Source organism: Glycine soja, chromosome 9 (genome assembly GCF_004193775.1).
Source record: "Glycine soja cultivar W05 chromosome 9, ASM419377v2, whole genome shotgun sequence".
Taxonomy (NCBI): domain Eukaryota; kingdom Viridiplantae; phylum Streptophyta; class Magnoliopsida; order Fabales; family Fabaceae; genus Glycine; species Glycine soja.
Genome location: NC_041010.1, coordinates 35,988,793 through 36,012,728, shown reverse-complemented (window position 1 = coordinate 36,012,728; position 23,936 = coordinate 35,988,793). Strand labels below are relative to the sequence as shown.

The following is a 23,936-nucleotide window of genomic DNA, read 5'->3' as shown; positions in this document are numbered from 1 at the left end:
TTCATGCATGAGAAACTCTACGCCATTATCACTCCTTATAGTTTTAACCTTGCTGTTATATTGTTTTTCAATGAAAACGATGAAGTTAATGATTATATGTCGCGTTTCCGCTTTGGATTTCATAAGATATATCCATGTGAATCTCGAGTGATCGTCTACAATGGTTAGAAAGTATTTGTGACCATGCATGGACAGCTTTGAGCATGGACCCCATATGTCCATATGCAGTAAATCAAAAGAATGAGATGCATGCGAGTTGCTAGATGAAAAAGGGATTTTCTTGTGCTTTGCATAGTGACACGTGTTGCAAACAAAATTTTTATTATTAGAAGAGGATAATAGTTTTTCATACATTGTAGCCTTTCATTCGATGGGTGTCCCATTCTAAAATGCCATAAGTCTATGGGGATGATGCTGCAGCTAGGATGAGTAATGGTAGAGTAGATGGCCTTGGTAGTTATCTGGTTTGGTATCAAATGATAAAGACCATGCCTTGCTTCAACTATACCAATCTTCATATGATTGTTCGCTTTCTGCAAAATGCATGATGTAGAAGAAAAAATTAGTTCATAATTATTTGATGATACGAGTTTTGATATTGAAATAAGATTGAATGTGAAAGTGGGTATGTAGAGCACGTTATGTAAGATTAAATTGGGTGAAAGATGTACGGTTCTTGTGTGAGTAGCATGAACGAGATTACCATTTGGAAGCTTCACTTTGATCGGGTGAATTTGCGTGCAGGAATGGAGATTATGCAAAGAACAGGTTACGTGATCCGTTGCTCCCGAATCTAGGATCCAGGAGGTGTGATGCGTTTGGGTAGATAGTGAATTACCTGGGTTTAAGGGTGTGTTAATAGTGCACGAGGAAACTGATGCAACTTGTTTGGACTGCACCGTGCTTCCTGCCGGCGGCTGCTGGATTAAGGCAAGTAATGCCTTGTACTGCTCAGGAGAAAAATGAACAACCTCTTGTGACCCATGTTGCTGAGCTTGATCATTTGCAGCTTTATCTTCCATTGTTATCATGTTATTTACGGTGGTTCTTCCACTATAGGGTTTGTATCCCGGCGGGTATCCATGTTTCCGGTAACAAACATCTACTGTGTGCCCGAACTTGCTGCAATGGGTACACGTCTTTCTTCCATTGTTATTCTTGTTTCTTCCATCATAACTTGCAGGCACTCCATGCTTCTTATAACAAGCGCTTTCTACACGTCCAATGCGCCCACAGAAATCGCAAGTCGTCTTCGTCGCGTTTATGGAGATGTCCTTGGGTTCGAAGTTAATGTTTGGTCCTGCGTGCCCTAGCAGTTGCCTTTCTTGTTGAGCTACATAAGAGAAGATTTTGGATATGGCGGGTATAGGATCCATGAGAAGCACGTGAGAACGAATGTTAGCGTACTGTTCGTTCAAACCTCGTAAGAATTGCATGGCTCTATCTTCAAGCTTGCGTTGTGCGATGATGGTGAAAGCAGCACATGAACACCTGATGTTGCACGAGCAGACTAAATCTGGTCTGAAATTCTCAATCTCGTCCCAGATTACCCGCAAACGAGTAAAATACTCCGTGACTGAAAGTGAACCTTGCTTCATCGTTGATGCCTCTTGCTGAAGGTCGGAGATTCGCAGAAGATCTCCCTGTGAATATCGTGACTTCAAATCCCGCCAAATCTCCTCAGCTTTGTCCATCCAGAGTATACTCTGTCGTATGGATGTGGCCACCGAGTGTACTATCCACGATACGACCATATTGTTGCACCGGCGCCAAGCTCCATAGGTTCTATCCGTCTTCAACGGTTCGGGTGCGCTTCCGTCAATGAATTCCACTTTGTTTTTGGCACTCAGCGCAGTAACCATGGACCTACTCCATGAATGGTAATTGGTTGAGTCTAATACTGGGGAAACGAGAGCTATTGCCGGGTTCTCGCTTGGATGAAGGTATAGGTAGCTTTCTGTATTATTGATCGAAGCTTCGTTCATGGTGGATAGTTGAGAAAAGAGGAAGAAGGGTATGCGCAGCAGAACTCTCCGTCAGAAGCGCTCTGATACCATGTTAGAAAGAATAGGACAGCATATAGATGGAAGCTTATGACTATCGGAAAGAAATGATCAGCTACAGCTTGCAGCCTTTATTCATTAATGGTGAAGCTTATATACATCTGCAACTTGAGTTCTGTTACAACTGAAAAACTAACTAACTAATTCAGCTAGCTAACTAACTATTTCTGTTAAATCTGTTTATACTGCTAAGAGTTATAAAATATCTTACGCCAATATATGCATGGGAGTTTACAATCTACACATGAATTATATAGTGTTATGAATGCTAGGACGGGAAAGAACAGTCTAGCTTCGAGGGCTAGGAACTTCCATAGGAGAGAAGGATAAAGAAGAAACTTGTATTATTTTTCTGATGTCCTCTATTACATACTAAGCATCCCTTATATAGAGGCACTAGTCAAGGGTGCTGCTACAGAAATAGAACGTGCTAGAATGCCAAAAGAAAATAACAGAAAAGTGGAAAATGACGACAATGCAGTGCTGCACCATGGGAAGCAACATGCCAACATCATATTCCCTATGAACCAGTATCCTCCTGACAGCTCAACACCTTCTAATAGATTCTGTTAAAGGGAATCCACCAAGGGGTTTGTGCCCTTAGTGGTGCTTTTGCTGGTTTGTTTTGTCCCTCCTAACAGAAATCATCATGTAACTGCACAGAAATGTATCACTGGACTTTCCAAGAATAACATAGTACTTATGTAAAAACAGAATCATTACAGGATTTAAAAGGTGTTTGGCAATAATTACATGACTATGAGAATACAAAGTAGCTTAATTCCTGTTGAAAGCAAATATTGAACTAAGCTGGAAGAAAGACGTGAAACTCATGTTTCTGAGAAGAAAAATATTAGGTAGTGCAATGAAAGCTACGCTTGGCTCTTGATGATCGAAACTGCAACACCTCTTATTCAATGAACGTGAGGGCTTATATATGTACATGCACGAGAGTGGTTATAACAGAAATAACTATCTGAACTAACATAACTAATTCTAACAAGATGCTGTTAAGATCCCCCCCTCAAGCTAGGAATGGATATTTATCATTCCCAACTTGGTACAAAGGTGTTGAAAAATAGAAGGAGATAAAGCCTTGGTGAATATATCTGCGAGTTGCATAGAGGATGAAACCGGAAGAAGCTTTATGAGACCCATGGTGACTTTGTGACGGATAATATGACAATCGATCTCGATGTGCTTCGTGCGTTCATGAAATACAGGATTTGTTGCTATCTGAATTGCGGACTGATTATCACAATACAAGGTAGCGGGCTTGATGAATGTGATACGGAAGTCTTGGAGGAGGTATGTTAACCACTGCAATTCACAAGTAGTCGAAGCTAGAGCTCGGTATTCGGCTTCCGAAGAACTTCGTGAAACTGTAGATTGCTTTTTAGATTGCCAAGATATGAGGGAAGAACCGAAGTAGATCAGGAATCCCGTGGTAGATTTCCTGGAATCTGGGCATCCTGCCCAGTCGGAGTCACTGAAGGCTCGAAGCTGAAGAGTGTTTGTTGCCGGGAAGAATAGACCAGACCCGGGTGTTCCCTTGAGATACCGAAGCACTCGATACGCAGCCTGTTGATGAACATTGGTCGGACTAGACATGTATTGACTGAGTTGTTGGACGGCATACGCAATGTCAGGTCGAGAGTTAGAGAGGTAGATGAGTCTCCCGATAAGTCGTCGATAGGAAGAAGAAGACTCAACGGATAAGGGAGTGCCTACCATAGCCTGCAACTTGGTAAAGTAGTCCATTGGGGTGGCGTTTGGTCGACATCCGAGCATTCCCGAATCGGATAATATATCTAGAACATATTTTCGTTGACACAAGTGTATCCCTGTTGAAGTGCGTGCAATTTCGAAGCCAAGGAAGAACTTCAAAGTCCCGAGATCCTTTATCTTGAATGCCTGATCAAGGAGCATGGTTATGTCTTGTATTTCGTTGATGCTATTTCCTGTTAGGATTATATCATCTACGTAGACTAAGAGCACCGTTGTTATAGAACCAGTAAACCGCAAGAAGAGGGAGTGATCTGAATTAGACTTTTGAAAGCCATGGGATACCAGGAAACCTGATAACTTTGTGAACCATTGACGGCTCGCCTGTTTGAGGTCGTAAAGGGAACACTACAAGCGACATACCAGTTGAGGATTCGAAACGGTCAATCCCGGTGGAACCTGCATATAAACTTCTTCATCAAGTTCTCCGTGGAGGAAAACATTATTAACGTCCAGTTGCCGCAGATGCCATTGATTCACGGCAGCAAGGGCAAGAAGAAGACGAACGGTAGTCAACTTTGCTATAGGAGAGAACGTATCAAGATAATCAAGACCCTCCATCTGCGTGTAACCCTTTGCCACTAAACGTGCTTTATATCTTTCAATCGAACCATCAGCGCGATACTTGATCTTGTAAATCCACCTGCAACCAATGGCGGTTTTCTGTGGAGGAAGAAGAGTGAGCCTCCAGGTCTCATTCGACTGTAGAGCTTGTAGTTCAGCCTTCATTGCCTTAATCCAACAGTCGTGCCGTGAAGCTTCGGCATAAGAAGAAGGTTCTACGGTTGATGATATGGACAAGACGAAGTGTTTGTGTGTGGGTGAAAGACGCGAGTATGACAAAACGGAACTTAGGGGATAACGAACAAACATGGAAGTACTGGTATTGTTGATGGAGAGATCACGATGATAATCCTGCAAATAGGTGGGTGCATGTCTAGTTCGTGTGGAACGTCTTGGTGGTGAGGAAGAAGGTTCCGTTAGGTGGTCAATGTTTATGAGTTCTTGTGTGATAGGTTCTACAGGTGAATCATATTGGTTAGTGGAGAACGAGACTGGTAATAGTGCACTAGAATTGGATTCAAGTTGTTGTATTTCAGAGATTTGTGGGAAATAGTTCTCATAAAAGATGACATTTTGTGATGATATGATGTCATGTGAATGCATGTTGTAAACCTGATATCCCTTTGTGTTTGCTTTGAAACCAATGAAAATACATGGGTGTGCTCTGGGATCGAGTTTCTTTCGATTTGCTTTGAGCGTGCTAACATAACACAAGCAACCGAAAACCCGAAGATTAGCTATATCTAAAGGATGACCATGAATTTTTTCGTATGGTGATATGCCATGCAGAAAAGGAGTAGGAATGATGTTTACTAAATATACAGCATGAGTTAACGCGTAACACCAGAAACCAGGAGGTAGATTTGCCTGAAACAAAAGTGCACGTGTGACGTTAAGTAAGTGTTGATGTTTTCGTTCAGCTATGCCGTTTTGTTCAGGCGTTTCTACACACATGGTTTGATGCACTATTCCCTTTGAAGCATAGAAGCCATGCATCATGAACTCAGGCCCATTGTCACTTCTTATTATTTTAACTTTGCTATCATATTGGGTTTCAATGGACGTAATGAAATTCATGATAATGGGCCGTGTTTCAGCTTTATTATGCATGAGATGTACCCATGTAAATCGTGAATGATTATCGACAATTGTTAAGAAGTATTTGTGACCATGCATAGATGGTTTTGAACACGGGCCCCATATGTCCATATGAAGTAAATCAAAAACATGAGATGCATGAGAGATGCTAGAAGGAAAAGGCAGTTTCTTATGTTTTGCATAGTGACAAGTGTTACATGTAAAGCTTTTATCATTGCTTAGAATAGGATAGTACGATTTCATACATTGTAATCTCTCGGTTGAGGGGTGGCCCATTCGAAAGTGCCATAGGTCTATGGGAAGGATATTGCACTTAGGGTGAACAACGGTTGAACATATAGTTTTGGTGGTTAGCTGGTCTGGTATTAGATGATAAAGACCATGTCTCGCTTCAATTATACCAATCTTCATACGTTTGTTCGTATCCTGCAACATGCATGAATTGGAAGAAAATATCAATGCACAGTCAGTAGATGACACGAGTTTTGAAATGGAAATAATATTGAAGGTGAATGTGGGTATAAATAAGACATTAAACAGCGTTATAGTGGGTGAGAGGTGTACGATTCCGGAATGAGTAGCGTGGACATGATGGCTGTTAGGAAGCTTTACTGTGACTGGGTTGATGCATTCATAGGAATGAAGATTGTCGAGAGAAGAAGTAACGTGATCTGTGGCTCCTGAATCTAATATCCAGGAGGTAGATTTTGTAGTTACAAGAGGTAGGGTCTTACCTGGACTTGATGATTTATCAATAGTGCACGACGAGATGGAAGCAACCTGTTTGGGTTGATCAGATGCTGAGTTTCCGGCAGTTGGCCGTTGGATTAAAGCAAGTAGGGCCTTGTACTGCTCCGGTGAGAATCGTACGAGTTCCTGGGATTCACGATGTTGTATGTGATCATCTTCAGGTTTGCCATCTGTAGCTGCTACATTATTCACGCTTCTTCCATTGTATGGCTTGTATCCCGGTGGATAACCATGCTTTTGATAGCAGACGTCGATGGTGTGGCCAGTTTTACCACAGTGGGTGCACGTCTTCCTCCCACCTGTATTCTTGCTTCTTCCTTCACGATTAAGGGGCACGCCGTGTTTCTTGTAGCACACATTTTCCGTGTGACCAGTACGTCCACAGTAGTCACATATAATTCTTGCAGCGTTAATAGAAATGTCTTTAGGTTCTAAGTTGAGATCAGGGGTTGAGTTACCTATTAGTTGTCGTTCTTATTGTGCCACATAGGAGAAGATTCTTGATATAGCAGGTATGGGGTCCATGAGGAGCACATGAGATCGAACGTTAGCATATTGCTCATTCAGGCCGCGTAGAAACTGCATAGCTCGATCTTCTATTTTCCTTTGTGCAATGACGGTGAAGGTGGAGCAGGTACATCTAATGTTGCAAGTGCAGACCGGGTCCGGTCTGAAATTTTCAATCTCGTCCCAAATAACACGAAGGCGAGTAAAATATTCCGTCACCGAGAGTGCTCCCTGTTTCAGTGTCGAAGCCTCTTGTTGAAGATCGGAAATCCTTAGAAGATCTCCTTGCGAGTATCTTGACTTCAAGTCTCGCCATATCTCTTCCGCTTTGTCCATCCAAAGGATGCTCTGCCTTATGGAGGTTGCAACGGAATGGACTAACCAAGATACTACCATATTATTGCACCGTCGCCAAGCTGCATACATTCTGTCTGTTTTGAGTGGTTCCGGCGCGCTTCCGTCGACGAACTCCAGCTTGTTTTTGGCACTTAATGCCGTGATCATGGATCGGCTCCAGGAATGGTAATTGGTCGAGTCCAGGACAGGTGAGACGAGAGCTGTAGCTGGGTTCTCACTTGGATGGAGATACAAATAGCTCTCAGTGCTATTGAGTACTGTTTCGTTCATGGTGAAGGTTTAGTGTTTGGGAGAAAAGAAGGAAGAAAAGAGTGCGCAGCAGAGCTCCTCGTTTAGAAGAGCTCTGATACCATGTTGAAAGCAAATATTGAACTAAGCTGGAAGAAAGACGTGAAACTCATGTTTCTGAGAAGAAAAATATTAGGTAGTGCAGTGAAAGCTACGCTTGGCTCTTGATGATCGAAACTGCAACACCTCTTATTCAATGAACGTGAGGGCTTATATATGTACATGCACGAGAGTGGTTATAACAGAAATAACTATCTGAACTAACATAGCTAATTCTAACAAGATGCTGTTAAGAATTCCTATAAGGAAGCACCAATCTTTCAACATTGTTATAGAAGAAACTTAAAAAGGGAGTGAGTGTTTCTGGATGACCTTTGAAGTATCAGGATGCAAAATGAGAGAGTTCCACTACTTAGATACGCACCTGAGTTGCATGAGAACCTTCACCATGAATTAATTACCTTAGGGAAGCTTATACAATGAATTACCTTGAATCCATGGGCCTACTTTCCTGAATTAAGCGTTATCAATTATCTATGATCTTTATCTTATTCTTGGTGATAATTTCATTCCTAATCTTTGAATGATCTTAATACTTTTATTACTAAAGATAAACTTTTCAACCTTCATTGTTTATTCATATATCTCTTATATCATTTCAATTTATACAAAAGTTTGCAGCAAAGACTATTTTTTTTTATATACACAGTTTGTATCAACGACCCTGTAGGTAAGTGGTTGTTTTGGCTCTTCTTCGATTTTTGTTTGGAGAACTCATTTCGTAAAGCAATCATGACTAACTCTTTTGGAACAGACTTTTTAGAACACTTGTATCACAATTACGGAAAATCTTTAACATAAATAATTATTATCCGAAATCGACGTTCCGAAATGACTTAACATGCATTCCAGAATAACCATCCCATAATTTTCATACTACACTTCCGGGGAGCCTATTCCAAAAAGTAATAAGCTCTTCCATAACTATTTAAATATGCTTCTGAAAATCATTTTCCGGAAAACAAGTTTTGGGTGTAATAATTCATGGTCATAACATTTTGAAATTTTGTAACGCTCATCAGTTTTGAAAGCCAAATTGAATGGCTGTTAATGGATGATAATGGCTGGTAAATGCATTCTTGATGGTAGAACGCCTATATAAGCACATGAATTTGGTCCATGAGCCCATCCCTTCGAATTCAGTCTTACACACCATCTAGAGAGAGGAAGAGAGAGAGCTTGGAAGAACCAAAAACAAGAAACTCTTTATGACAATGGCTGGAGGTATGTTTTGATCTGTAATTTCCGCATTTTGTTAATAACCTGTGTTTCTTTTGTAGTTTGTAATATCACAGGTTAAAAGAGATTTGTTCTAACATTTGGTATCAGAGCAAGAATTGCCTCTGCCTTGTCCATTTTCGTTTTTCGGTATTTTCCGATTTGATTTCGTTTATGGTATGAAGGGCCTTGTTTCTTAAAAATAAAATTAGAAATTTGTATTTCGTTTGATTTCCTTTATTTTGGCTTTTGAATCGTGAAAAATGGTGTCCAAATGAATGAAAAACGAACGGGTCTGCGTATGGGTCGGGTTTGACCCGCTAAAGGTTGAAGATGATGAAGAGTGTTTAAAAAAAAAAAAAAAGACGAAAACTCCTACGTTTTGTGCTAGCTGGGTGTCAAACCCTTGACTCTGAGAACACTAAAGTATGTCCAAACCACTAAACCAATAAAGCTTTTTTGATATGTAGTCGTTTTTAATACGTTATATACACATTCTGCTTTACAGTTTTTGGAATTTTGATTTAATTTATGCATGAATATATTCTAGAACATTTTATTCTATGCATATATATATGAAATAAAATGCATAATATTATATTTCAATTATAAAATTATATGAGAATCTTATTCATAATTATATTGTATCTTGATTTTGAAATGCAAAATACTATTTATTCTCATATAATAAATTTTTATGTCTAAGTGATCTTTATAATTTTGATTAATTATGGATTAGCCACAGCATCTATATTTGATTAAAATTATATATTAAGTTGGTTAAAGATCATATAAGGAATTAGACATAATATTGTAATTAATTATACTTATATAATGAATTTTATCTCACAAGAATTTTTATTATATCTGTATAACTAATTGGGATAAAATGACGTATTATTTTTCATGATTTACCCACAGGCATCATGATGTATGTATAATTTGTCGATTTTATCATAAAGTAAAAATTTACGATAGAAATTAAATTATTTTCATATTGTACCCGTAAAGCATGAATATTGAGCAAGTAATTTGATTATTCTATCATAAGGTTTAATTATTTCTTATTGAATTAAAAATTTAGCCCACAGGCAATTTTTATGTCACAAGATTCAATTTTATGGTATGTTTACATTGGTAAAAGATACAATTAAGATTAGTATGCCTCAAATTTTGACATAAGCCTTTGAATTTTGCAGCTTCTCAAACTATTAGTTTTTCTGATATTCCATGTGATGTTCCCGAACTCAAAGGAGATAACTATAAGATATGGAAGGAGAGAATTCTTTTACAATTGGGGTGGATGGACATAGATTATGCTATAAGGAAAGACGAACCACCTGCAATCACAAATGAAAGTAGCCCAGTTGACGTTGCGCTATATGAGCGGTGGGAGCGATCCAACCGGCTCAGCGTGATGTTCATTAAGACTAAAATCTCGGCTGGGATACGTGGTTCTGTTGACCAGCATGAAAAGGTCCGAGACTTGCTTAAGGCCATTGATGACCAGCTCATCACTTCAGATAAGACTTTAGCAAGCACCTTGATCATGAAGTTTTCTTCTCTTCGGCTCACCAGTGTGAAAGGTGTGCGTGAGTACATCATGAAAATGCGAGATATTTCAGCTCAACTTAAGAAACTAGAGGTTGATATGTCTGAGTCTTTCCTAGTGCATTTCATTTTGAACACCCTTCCGCATGAATATGGGCCATTTAAGATTTCCTACAACACACATAAAGATAAATGGTCTATCAATGAATTAATGACCATGTGTGTTCAGGAAGAAGAAAGGCTTGTAATGGAGATGGGTGAGAGTGCACTGCTGACTACTGCTTATGGGAAGAACAAAGAAATTAAGTCTCAAGCTTATCAGAAGGGGAATGGTAAAATACCACCTCAAGCTGATATTAAGAAGGTGGCAAAGTGTTTCTTTTGCAAGAAGAAGGGACACGTGAAAAAGAATTGCCCCGGGTTCCAGAAATGGCTTGAGAAGAAAGGTAAATCAATCTCATTAGTATGTTATGAATCTAATATGGTTAGTGTTAATATTAACACCTGGTGGATTGATTCTGGATCTACTATTCATATTGCAAATTCTTTACAGGGTATGCAAAACCTAAGGAAACCAGTGGGAAGTGAGCAAAGCATTTTATAAGGCAATAAGCTAGGCTCACATGTGGAGGCCATTGGAACTTGCATTTTGACTTTAAGTAGTGGCTTTATTTTAAAATTAGAAAGGACTTTTTATGTACCAAGTTTTTCCCAAAACTTGATTTCTATTTCAAGGCTTGTACCGTTTGGATATTCCTTTAATTTCAAAGACACATCATTTGAGTTATTTTATAATTCTGAATGTGTTGGGAATGGTATATTGTCTGATGGTCTTTATCTTCTTGGTTTACAAAATAATGCCACTTATAGTTCTATGCATGTTCAAACTGGTATTAAAAGGTGTAATATTAATGAGAATTCCTCTATGTTATGGCACCGGAGATTAGGACATATCTCCATTGAGAGGATTAAAAGGTTAGTGAAAGATGGGGTACTCAATACTCTAGATTTTGCTGACTTTAAGACTTGTGTGGACTGCATTAAGGGTAAGCAGACCAACATGTCTAAGAAAGGTGCTAATAGGAGTTCAAGCATATTAGAAATAATTCATACTGATATTTGTTGTCCAGATATGGATGCACATGGTCAGAAATATTTTATCACCTTTATAGATGATTATTCACGATATATGAATGTTTATTTGCTTCATAACAAATACGAAGCATTGGATGCCTTCAAAGTCTTTAAGGCTGAAGTTGAGAACCAATGTGGCAAGCAAATAAAAATAGTGAGATCAGATAGAGGTGGAGAATACTATGGCAGGTATACTGAGAATGGACAAGCACCTGGTCCCTTTGCAAAGTTCCTTCAAGAACATGGGATTGTTGCCCAATACACTATGCCTGGTTCTCCGAATCAGAATGGTGTGGCAGAAAGAAGGAACCGAACATTATTGGACATGGTGCGGAGTATGCTTAACAACTCCAATCTTCCTAAATCCTTGTGGGCTGAAGCACTAAAGACGACAGTGTATATATTAAATCGTGTTCCAACCAAGGCTGTCCCAAAGACACCTTTTGAGTTATTTAAAGGTTGGAAACCGAGTTTGAAACATATGCGCGTTTGGGGTTGTCCGTCTGAGGTGAGAATATATAACCCACAAGAGAAGAAACTTGACCCGAGGACCATTAGTGGGTATTTCATTGGATATGCCGAAAGGTCTAAAGGTTATAGGTTTTATTGTCCACATCATATTACTAGGATTGTGGAATCAAGAAATGCCAAATTTATTGAAAATGATTTGATCAGTGGGAGTGATCAATTGAGGGACTTAGGTTCTGAAATTGATTATATAGAATCTCAACCTTCCACGTCAAATGAAAGATTGGTTGTAATTCATACCCCTTAAGTTCAAAGGGATGATGAGCAACACATGATTGGCATTCCACAAACTGTTGTTGATAATCCAGTAGATCAAGTTGATCATCAAATTCATGAAAATGATGAACAACCAGTTGAACAACATGATCCCCAAGAAAATGTTGATGCAACATTAAGGAGGTCTACTAGAGTAAGAAAATCAGCTATTCCTAGTGATTATATTGTATATTTGCAAGAATCTGACTATAATATTGGAGCTAAAAATGATCCTGAAACTTTTGATCAAGCCATGAGTTGTAAAGAGTCAAATTTATGGTATGATGCCATGAAGGATGAGATGAGTTCCATGCAGAGTAACAAAGTTTGGAACCTTGTAGAGTTGCCTAATGGGGCGAAGGCCATTGGATGTAAATGGGTCTTTAAGACCAAAAAGGATTCATTAAGCAACATTGAGAGATACAAGGCAAGACTTGTTGCTAAGGGATTTACTCAAAAGGAAGGAATAGATTACAAAGAGACTTTTTCTCCAGTATCTAAGAAAGATTCTCTTCGTATAATCTTGGCATTAGTTGCTCATTTTGACCTTGAGTTGCAACAAATGGATGTGAAAACAGCTTTTCTTAATGGTGATTTAGGGGAGGAGGTTTATATGAAACAACCTGAAGGTTTCTCCTCTAATAGTGGTGAGCATTTGGTTTGCAAGCTTAATAAATCTATATATGGTTTAAAACAAGCTTCCCGTCAGTGGTACCTTAAGTTTCATGGGATAATTTCTTCATTTGGTTTTGATGAAAACCCCATGGATCAATGCATATGCCACAAGGTTAGTGGGAGTAAAATATGCTTTCTTGTTTTATATGTAGATGATATTTTACTTGCAGCCAATGATCGGGGTTTGCTACATGAGGTGAAACAATTTCTCTCTAAGAATTTTGACATGAAGGATATGGGTGATGCATCTTATGTCATCGGCATTAAGATTCATAGAGATAGATCTCGAGGTATTTTGGGTCTATCACAGGAAACCTATATTAACAAAATTCTAGAGAGATTTCGGATGAAAGATTGTTCACCAAGTGTTGCTCCCATTGTGAAGGGTGATAGGTTTAATTTGAACCAATGTCCAAAGAATGACTTTGAGAGGGAACAAATGAAAAACATTCCTTATGCTTCAGTTGTTGGAAGCCTCATGTATGCTCAAGTATGCACAAGGCCTGACATTGCTTTTGTAGTTGGAATGTTAGGAAGATATCAGAGTAATCCAGGTATTGACCACTGGAGAGCTGCTAAGAAAGTGTTGAGGTACCTTCAAGGGACCAAAGATTACATGCTTATGTATAGACAGACAGACAATCTAGATGTGATTGGTTATTCAGACTCAGACTTTGCTGGTTGTGTTGACTCTCGTAGATCAACATCTGGGTACATTTTCATGATGGCTGGTGGAGCTATTTCATGGAGGAGTGTTAAGCAGTCTTTAACTGCTACTTCTACCATGGAAGCTGAGTTTGTCTCTTGTTTTGAGGCTACATCACATGGTGTATGGCTTAAAAGTTTCATTTCTGGGCTGAAGATAATTGATACTATTTCAAGACCTTTAAGAATTTTTTGCGATAACTCAGCTGCTGTCTTTATGGCTAAGAATAACAAAAGTGGAAGTCGAAGTAAGCACATCGACATTAAGTACTTAGCCATTAGAGAAAGAGTAAAAGACAAGAAAGTGGTCATTGAGCATATAAGCACTGAGTTGATGATCGTTGATCCTTTAACTAAAGGCATGCCACCGTTTAAATTTAAGGATCATGTAGAAAGAATGAGACTTGGTTCCAATTTATGATTGTATACATATATGTAAAAATTGAAACTTTTATATTATGATATTTTCTCATATTTTGGTGCACATTGATTTATTTGAGAAAAATTATGTTTTGGACCAAGAATAAACATTGGGTTTATTCATGAAGTTTTATTACCACTTTAAGTATACTGCTTGGGAAATTGAGTATATTGTAATACATAGATGATATTACTCGTTATAAGAGGAACTATCACTATGATTCATATATTCATTTCTTAAGAAGATTGAGCATTAAGTTAAAATGTTTGGAGCAAGTGGGAGAATGTAATAATTCATGGTCATAACATTTTGAAATTTTGTAACGCTCATCAGTTTTGAAAGCCAAATTGAATGGCTGTTAATGGATGATAATGGCCACTAATGAATTGTAACAGCCAATAATGAGTGGTAATGGCTGGTAAATGCATTCTTGATGGTAGAACGCCTATATAAGCACATGAATTTGGTCCCTGAGCTCATCCCTTCGAATTCAGTCTTACACACCATCTAGAGAGAGGAAGAGAGAGAGCTTGTAAGAACCAAAAACAAGAAACTCTTCATGACAATGGCTGGAGGTATGTTTTGATCTGTAATTTCCGCATTTTGTTAATAACCTGTGTTTCTTTTGTAGTTTGTAATATCACAGGTTAAAAGAGATTTGTTCTAACATTGGGAAAAAATAATTTGAATGGTCATTCCGGAACCTTTAGTATACATTTCTTGAAAAGTTCTTCCGTAACTGTATTGCAAGGGTTCCAGATAAACTTTCTGGGAAAGTAAAATTTTCGTGAAAAAAAAACACCCATAATGCTCATTCCAAAATGGTAAATATATCTTCCGGAAAATATTTCCCGTAACACTGCTAATAGCTGCCGAAAATTGATTACCATAACACTGCTATAGCCTTCCGAAAATGTTTTCCATAATACTGCTAATAGCCTTCCGGAAAATGATTACCATAACACTGCTATAGCCTTCCGAAAATGTTTTCCATAACACTGCTAATAGCCTTCCGGAAAATGCTGGTCCTGTCGCCTTACAAAAAAAATGCATTGTCTTGGCTACCACTTACATAATTCAAATACATCTTATAAAATTATCATTCTATAGTTACTATTTTGCACGTAAATTGAGTATATATAATAAGGATTTGCATGGGCATGCTTCTCCTGATATGTTAGTTCAATTCACTATCTTGTTTATTTTGTTTAGTTTTCCACTATACCAACCCCTTATGTCATTCAATTAAAACCTATAAACTCGAGATGATTTTGAATTATCATTCTATAGTTATTATCTTGCACGTAAATTGAGGAATAAACATTAGTATGATAAGATTTGCAATAGTAATATAGTTAATCTAGAAAGCAATATGTCTGCAAAAACCATTCCAGTACTGCTAAAAAGTTGTAGAAAATACAGTGGAAACCTTCTATAAGCTCTATTCTCTTTACTGTCAATCTAGAAGACTTAAGTCTCCACCCTCTTCACCCCAACCTTTGGCTTTGGCATGAATGATGGATACATTGAATATGAATTGCCTAGAGGCTGTTATTTGATACAACATCCTCAAAGCGAACAAACCATTGATCCATTTGTGGGGTGTGAAGGCTGTTTTTGTTTACCTTTTGAATCACAAATTGTGCATAATCAATGGTGTTTGAAGAAGGTACAAATATATTTTTACTGGGAGGTGCTGGGAGTAGTGATGCCAAAACCCTGGCAACCTCATGCATGGTTGGCCTCTCGGAAGGATTTCTTTTTGTGCAAAGAAGAGCAAGCTGAAACGTCTTCTTAACATGGGTCAGATCCATGCAGGTAATAGACACCTCAGGATCCACAGTCTCCATTATAGTGTTGTTATCTGCCTTGGATAATATCTGCAATCCATATTACACTAATTATTGCCAGCTTTATAACAGGAAAAGACTTAATATGAGGACTTATGCATATCGAAGAAATAAATGTGTTTGGTTTAGCTTTTGAAGAAATAATCATTTATTTTTACCTGTTTCCCGAGTGAGCTTTTGAAAATTATAAGGAGTATTTCTCTATATTTAAGTATTACCAAAGATGCACTAAGAGTTACCACTGATATATACTTAACATTTGTTGTTCAAATATGATCATACCAAATGCACAAACAAACCTTACAAACCACATAATTGTCATTACTCAGATTCTAGGTATATACTATACATACGATGATCATATCATATGATAAACCAAAAATTGAATACAACAACAAAGCCTTGTATCACTAGATGAAGTTGGCTATTATGGATCACACGAAAATAGTCAGCTCAATTGATGACCAAATCCTTAGAAATATTAACCAAAAATTGAATAATGCAGAAATTACTTAGTGATGCAAGTTGGAACCAAAAATTGAATAATGCAGAAATTACTTACTAAGTGATGCAAGTTGGAATCGTTGTCCACTGCTTTCTTCCCAGTTAGTAGCTCAAGTAGAACAATTCCAAAGCTATACACATCGGATTTTTCATTCAGCCTAGATGTCCGGGCATACTCAGGGTCAATATAGCCTATTGTTCCAAGAACAAACGTTGACACATGAGTTCTTGTGGTTGACAAACATTTGGCAATGCCAAAATCAGAGAGACGAGCTTCAAAGTTTTCATCTAGCAAGATGTTTGAGGACTTTATATCCCTGTGAATGATTCTAGGATTGCAGTCATGATGGAGGTAAGCAAGTCCTTCAGCAGCTCCCATGGCAATCCTCAGGCGTGCCTCCCAATCAAGTTTTACCTTTTTCAAGGGACCTGTCCGACAAAACAGAGATGTCATAAAAACAATCTTAAGCTACATTTACTCATTTTCCTTGAACAAAAGAAGCAAATCTGTTAGTAAGTTTAAGAGTAAGACATCATTAATCTGAGAAAGATTCCAATTTCGATGCACCTTCTACAATTTTTTATTTATTATTGAAGACAAGATTTCATATCACATTAAAAAATTCCAAGGAGTTATTTCAAGGTGAGTGAATATTACCATGAAGAAGATCCCACAGAGAGCCATTCTCCATATAGTCATAGAAAAGAAGATTTCCATTAGGAGTTAGAGCATAACCATGCAAAGTGACAAGATTCCTGTGTCTGATATTGCCAATAGTTTCAAGTTCTGTCTCAAACTCCCTTGAGTTGTGTGGATGCTGGTTGTATGGTCGCTTAATTGCAATTGGCCGGGAATTCTTTAAAGCACACTTGTACACAGTACCAGAGGCACCATACCCTACAATATACTTCGCATTGAGATTCTCAGTAACTCTCATAATGTCATCAAAGGTATGGATGGCCAAGCCCATGTGAAGAATTACAAGCTTGGGGGGGCCTGAAGAGAAGGAAGCAAAAGAGAAAACGAGTGAGAATTTGGTTCACATAACAATACTAAACAATAAACATAAGCAGTTCTTATGTTCAACATGCCTTGCCCAGTTCCACTAGATCCTTTAATCAATTGCATTGATTGGCTTGATCTGTAGATTGCTATAATTACCATGGCCAATAATGTGATGGTACCAACAATGAGACAAACAATTGCAGCCCTTGAAAAAACCACTGAACAAAAAAGTACAAATAAGTTTTCATTAATACATTGTATTCAGATACTTTTTACCCATCACAAACCAATGCTATATATAAATATATGTGTAACTATTGAGTCATTTCAGATGGATGTCACGCACCTTTGGATTTTGGCATGTAAGGATCACATATGGATCCCAACCAATTTCCACATAATAATGGATTTCCAATGAAGCTGCAACATTTCACATTAAAAGTCATTGATAAATGAATGTAGAAACCAAAAAATTCCTACATTTTTCCACAATACCTGTCAGCAGAAAACCATGAGAAGTTCTTCATGAGAGGAATGACCCCAGATAAGTTATTGTATGAGACATTCCTAACACATGAAACAAAGCATTGAGACAAGAGACACTTAATCACAACACTGAAGAAAATTATTAAAAGAAGACAGTGGCTAGCTGTTAGGAAAACTCACAGGAAGTTAAGACTTAAGCAATTTGTAAGCTGATCTGGAATCTTCCCACTCAGATCATTGTTGTTCAAAATCCTATCACAGTTTCAGCAAAACAAAAAAGTCATGAACATGCTATTCTGAATATGTGCAGTGCAAAAAAACATCAAACAGGAAATACATTATTGCTTGACGTACAGAGACGCAAGATTCTGCAGCTGACCAATTTCCGGAGGGATGCTACCCGACAGATAGTTGAATGCCATATCACTAGAGACAGAAACAAAGCATTATGGATCCTTAAAACCACAACAACAATTTAATAGGACTATGAATTTTAACCTTTAAAAAGAGCAACAAAACTCACAAAATCTGTATGCTTCTAAGATTCCCAAATTCAGCAGGCAAGGGACCCTCAAGACTATTATGGCTCAAGTTCCTAAATACAATGCAGAAATACAACATCAATAAGTGAAATTAAAAAATACAAGGTAGATCAAATGGTTTAATGTCAATTTTCATCTTACAAGGTCAGAAGATGCTCAAGATAACCAACAGACCCTGGAACATACCCTGAAAAATTATTGCTAGATAGATCCCTAAAACATAACAGAAAAACTAATTTAGCATATATAGTAATTATGACAAATCAGATAGTTTCATGAAACTTACAATGTGTCAAGATTTATTATATGGCCCAAATCAACAGGTATACTCCCTTTGAAATTGTTTGCAGAAAGATTTCTGGAAATCCAACAAAACTTTTTCATCACATTACTAATTGGGAAAAATTTACTATAAAAAAAATGAAATAAGTATAAATACAGTAGATGAAACATACAAGTAAGTCAAGCTTCCAAGGCTGCTAAAGCTCAAAGGAATTGAACCACTTAAATGATTTCCATGCACATTACTGCAAAAGAAAACAAATGATTGGACAATTCTGCAAGCTAAGGTATTGATAACTACAGAATGTTAAATGACATTCCACATACTCTCAGACTAGAGTTCAATCTTACAACTTATTCATGGCAGTGCATGAGCTAATGTTAAGTGGAATAGATCCTTCAAGATGATTATTGGCAAGATTCCTGAATGACAGTAAGGAAAGCAAGTTAACACCACTGCCACTGAAAAATGCAAACTGACCATGAGACAGAATGACTAAAACTCACAATTCAAACAAATGTTTGAGTTTCCCAAGTTCATCAGGGATTTGGCCTACTACTTGATTGTCATTCAATTGTCTGTAAAAATAAATCTTCTTAGCAACTTCATGAAGAAAGCAGGAGATCAAGCAGACACTAAAATTGGAGATCAACTCACAGGTAGCTTAGTCTTGACATATTGCCAAGTTCGGGAGGTATTGTTCCAGTAAGCATGTTTCCATGAAGATACCTAAAATCATAAAAAAATAAAAGAAAAGAAAAAAACTAAGACAAGTAATGGTTTACAAGAGTTATTATCATTGTGTGAAATTATACTTACAGCTTTCCAGTATAAGACAAATTGCCTAGTATGGGAGGGATGGGTCCTATTAGCTCATTCTCACTCAAATCCCTGCAAAAATGTGATAATACAAATAATGCATGATTCATCAGTGAACCAAATTTATTTCCAGAATGTAAAATCAAAATAATATGATCATGATTAGTATAATAAGTCTTACAAAATGGCAAGGGCTTGCATTAAACCAAAGACTTCTGGAATCTTCCCAGTTAGTCTATTTCCTTGAAGCGACCTGGGAAGAGAAGGCAATGATTATTGCATTCTATACAATTCTAGATAACAAGATGATAAAAAAAATCTACCAGGAAGTGATATATTAAGAAGATAATCTGATATGTGAGCAAAACATTAGAGTAGTATCATGTCCACAGCCAAAAGCACTCACAACGTAGCCACTTGAAGAAATCCAATATTATAGGGAATCTCCCCAGAAATCTGATTGTATGAAAGATCCCTGAAATTCATTAAAAAAATAGTTATAAATTGGACAAAAACCAACTACAATGCAGCTACTGAATGCATCAGTGAAGTAACATACAAGATTGCAAAATTTGTACAGTTTCCAATGCTGTCAGGTATGGTGCCAGTCAAATTGTTGCCTCTCACATCACTGAGAAGTCAGGTAAAATAGAACAAAATAGCAAATTTAATAAAACAAGGAAGATCAAAAGGATATTTAAAAAAGAAAAAAGAGAAACCTCATTGAAATGGTTGAAATACTCACAAATACCACAAACCAGTCAATTGACAGATATCAGAGGACAGAGTTCCACTCAACATGTTCCCTCGTAACCCCCTATCACACGATTATATAAACAACACAAAAATAGTTAAGCTTTTAACCCAAAACATTTATAAATTACAGTTGCATAGTATAGCTAACTGTAATGAGAAACATGTAGTAGCAGTAAATGTAAATGATACAAACAAATTATTAAAAAAAACTCACAGGTACTGCAATACTTCATTCCAATAGAGCAATCTAGGAATCTCACCAGTGAGTCTATTTCGTGCAAGATCACTGAGAAACATAACCATTCGACTATTAGAACTTTGTGAAAGCATAGCATAGCAACTCCCAAACTGTGACATGACTCACATTGGATCCCATATTAGTTTTCTACATCCCATTAATGACAAAATGAGAACTTACAGAGTCTTCAAGTTTGGAATTTGGGTTAATGTTGAGGGGATAGGACCAGTCAACTGATTACTCTTTAAATTCCTGCATTCACCAGCTCAACTCAGGACTTGTAGCAGCATGAAAAACCAAAGTAACAAACTGAATGACAAGTTCTGGTTTCAAACTTACAGAAACACAAGCTGCTTTAGCTTTGATATGGAGAAAGGTAAATCACCATATAGTTGATTATCAGACAAATCCCTTCCAAATTAAACAAAGAAAAACATGTGATCAGCATTTGTATCACGGGAAACTCCAGCACGGTATGAAAAGAACGACACATACACATAAGTAAATAGAAACAAGATCATGGCATGGTTCATACAGATAAATAAGTTCAGCACAGTTTCCAATTTCATCTGGAATTTGACCAGTTAGTTTATTTCCCTGCAGGTCTCTGTCATTGCAAGAAATGCAAAATTCAGGTTAAAAGAATAAGAGCTAAGAGAAAAAGGTGTATGATCAAATAATTACAAATCAAAAGATATAATACATACATGGATTGCAAGGTTACCAAGTCACCAATAGCGGGTGATATCTCCCCACCAAGATTCAAGCTTGACAAATTCCTTTAGAAACAACAGGAAGCATTTAACTTAATGTTAACAGAAAATGTAGCTAATCAAAGAGATTAACACGATTAAATTGTTCAGAGATAGAGAACACACAGAGAAAACACAGTAAGGCTGACATTGTCGCACAAGACTCCGCGCCAAGAACAGAAGTCATCATTATGCAAATCATCCCAATCATGCAGAACATCTGCTACATTGCTGAATGAAGCCTTAATCTTCATCAATGCTTGTCCTATATACATTTTCACGTGCATGAAAAGTCAAGCACATCAAAATTTCATGGGTGTATAAAATCTATGAGCTATATCATTTGAAGATAAGAAAGTTGACACCTTGTATGACTCCATATATAATAACTTTATCTCTCACTTGTTTTTTATCTTCTTCATATGCATGTATCTCAACAATACATCCCAAAATCAAAAGGGACACCTTTTTGTTGACCCACGTTGATGCTCAAAGCATATTTTCCAAAATCTACATCTATTTATAATATATAATATACTCGTATACTATACAATATAAACTATCTTAGCATCCATTCTTTATGTAATTTCCAACAGAAAATAATGTCAACTCTTTTCATTTATTTATTATTTATTATTTATTATAATTAGACAATAGCATAGAAATATCTGAGGCAGCTCATGACTCATAAGCACCACCATCTACGAAAAAGTATTAAATAAAAATAAGGTTAAATACTCAGGTCCCTAAACTAATTTTTTAATGAATCCTTAAACTAAAAAATAGTAGATTTGGTGTTAGTTTATGACGGCTAGAAACAGTCAAAAAATGATAATTTATGCTAGTTGTATAAATTTTATGGATTCAATTAAAAAAATTACATGATCAAAAGAACCAATTAAAAAAACACTTTAGTTTAGGAACCCACTTGAAATTTTCAAATATTCAGAGACCGACTGAGTAATGTAAACTAAAAGTAAATTAACAAAAAACAAATGAAGACACTATAGTAAATTATTTAAAAGGGACAAGTGGTTACCTTCATCTATGCAAATGAAGAAAAAAAAAAGGTGAAAGATATAAAAGGGGTGGTAAATTAAATGATTATTTTCCTTTACAAATTCAGGCTTGGTTGATTAACTCTGTGGACTCCATCTTTATTTCTAGTTTAAAGTTTAACAAGGTACCGCAAAAGCAAAATAACCAGACATATACAAGTGCAGAAATTAATATTATAAAAATATAAGTCCATGACCCTTAAATAAAACAGTCGAATATCAAATGCATAAATGTGTGGAAGGATCCTATCATTGTAACGCTTAGTCAGGTAGACTTATGAGACATGTTGAAGTCTCATATGAAATAAAAAATAGTACCAAGATAAATTATATTATAAGTGGGAAGTAATTCTCACCTTCCAAGCTTATTTTGTAAGGTTGAGCTACACTCATAAAAAGTTCACTTTCTAACAAAATGAACACTTGTTCTTTTTAAATTTTTTTGACAAAAGAATTGTTTCAATTAAGAATCAAACTCCATAGTGTTGGAGTGATTCAACTTAAATTTCAACACATTAATCACTTAAGTTTAATTATGGTTGTTCTTGTTTAACTATTACTTACTATACAGTACTTTTTTTTATATATTTTCTTCTCAAACTAATGAGATTTAAAAAAAAAACCTTGCCTTTCGCTCAAAAGGCATGGCTTTGCCATATCAAAGGAAGAAAATAACATTGATCAAATCACCCAAACCTTAAACAGAGCACATGAGGTTGGATAGATCAAATCACAAAGCAAGAGCTCAGTTCTCAAAAAAAAAACCTTGCACTCATTACAACAAAATACACGCCTCAAATGTTTCAACTTAAACAAACAAAACACGGGAGAGGTAGTTACCTTAAAAAGAACATAAAAAAAATCCAACCAAATAAACATCACCCCAAAATAACTGGGCTCACTCACTCCACTACTCATTCCATTTCTCTGGGAAAACTCATGAAAACAACCAAGCTTGCATTTTTAACCCTCCAGCATAACCAAACGTGATCCTCACAGACACCCACATGCACGAATGCAAGAGAAACTCTTGTTTTTCTCTTTGGGGAAAGCAAAGGAAACAAAATGAGCAAAAAGGGGTGTCTCAAAGGTGAGAGACGTGCACACACACCTTCATCGCTGAGTGGTGAAGCAAATGAAGAGAGTAACAGCACAAGCACCATTGCCACAACAAGCAGCAGAAAGTGCCTTCTCAACTTGCCCACAAAAGCCAACACCAACACAGCTTTTTCCATTGCCACCACACGTACAAAAAACCCCACCTTGGTGAGCAACAATAAGGAAAGAAGAGAGATTGAAGATGGAAGAGATGAGTAACAACACTAACTACTATGGAAAATGGATTAAGGGCATGTTTGGTTTATGAGAGAGTGACAGTAGTCACAGAGCACGAGAGAGTAGAGTGTAGAGTGCAGGCGTTTGGCGTGAAGGGAAGGGAAAAACATAAATGGTGTGTTTATGAAGAGAGAGAGTAGTAACTAGTAGCCGTCATTCTAGTCTATCGGACTCTACACATAATCCAATAACAATGCCTATGCCAATGTGTACTTCTCCTAAGTCTTAACTCATAACTGTGCCACACGCGCCTAAATTCTCTCTCTCTCCCTCTCTCCCTCTCTCCTCAAACCTCCCTCGTTTGCTGTTGCATATCCCTATTTTGTTTTCAATATTTATAAAAGAGAA

The 23,936-nt window shown here is 37.1% G+C and overlaps 1 protein-coding gene across 1 annotated transcript; it reads right to left on the bottom strand.

Moving 5' to 3' along the window:
* Positions 1–15,288: 15,288 nt before the first annotated feature.
* LOC114367166 (LRR receptor-like serine/threonine-protein kinase ERL1) lies at positions 15,289–23,773 on the bottom strand. Its single transcript, XM_028324279.1, has 27 exons — positions 23,365–23,773; positions 21,322–21,460; positions 21,151–21,222; positions 20,979–21,050; positions 20,783–20,854; positions 20,624–20,695; positions 20,420–20,491; positions 20,195–20,266; positions 20,009–20,080; positions 19,856–19,924; positions 19,631–19,702; positions 19,450–19,521; positions 19,288–19,359; positions 19,137–19,208; positions 18,981–19,052; positions 18,803–18,874; positions 18,634–18,705; positions 18,489–18,560; positions 18,329–18,400; positions 18,160–18,231; positions 17,986–18,057; positions 17,815–17,886; positions 17,666–17,739; positions 17,406–17,537; positions 16,972–17,310; positions 16,372–16,742; positions 15,289–15,839 (listed from the first exon to the last, which is right to left on the bottom strand). Exons 1-27 carry the CDS (start codon positions 23,486–23,488, stop codon positions 15,501–15,503), a joined length of 2,955 nt encoding a protein of 984 aa, XP_028180080.1. The 5' UTR covers positions 23,489–23,773; the 3' UTR covers positions 15,289–15,500.
* Positions 23,774–23,936: the final 163 nt, after the last annotated feature.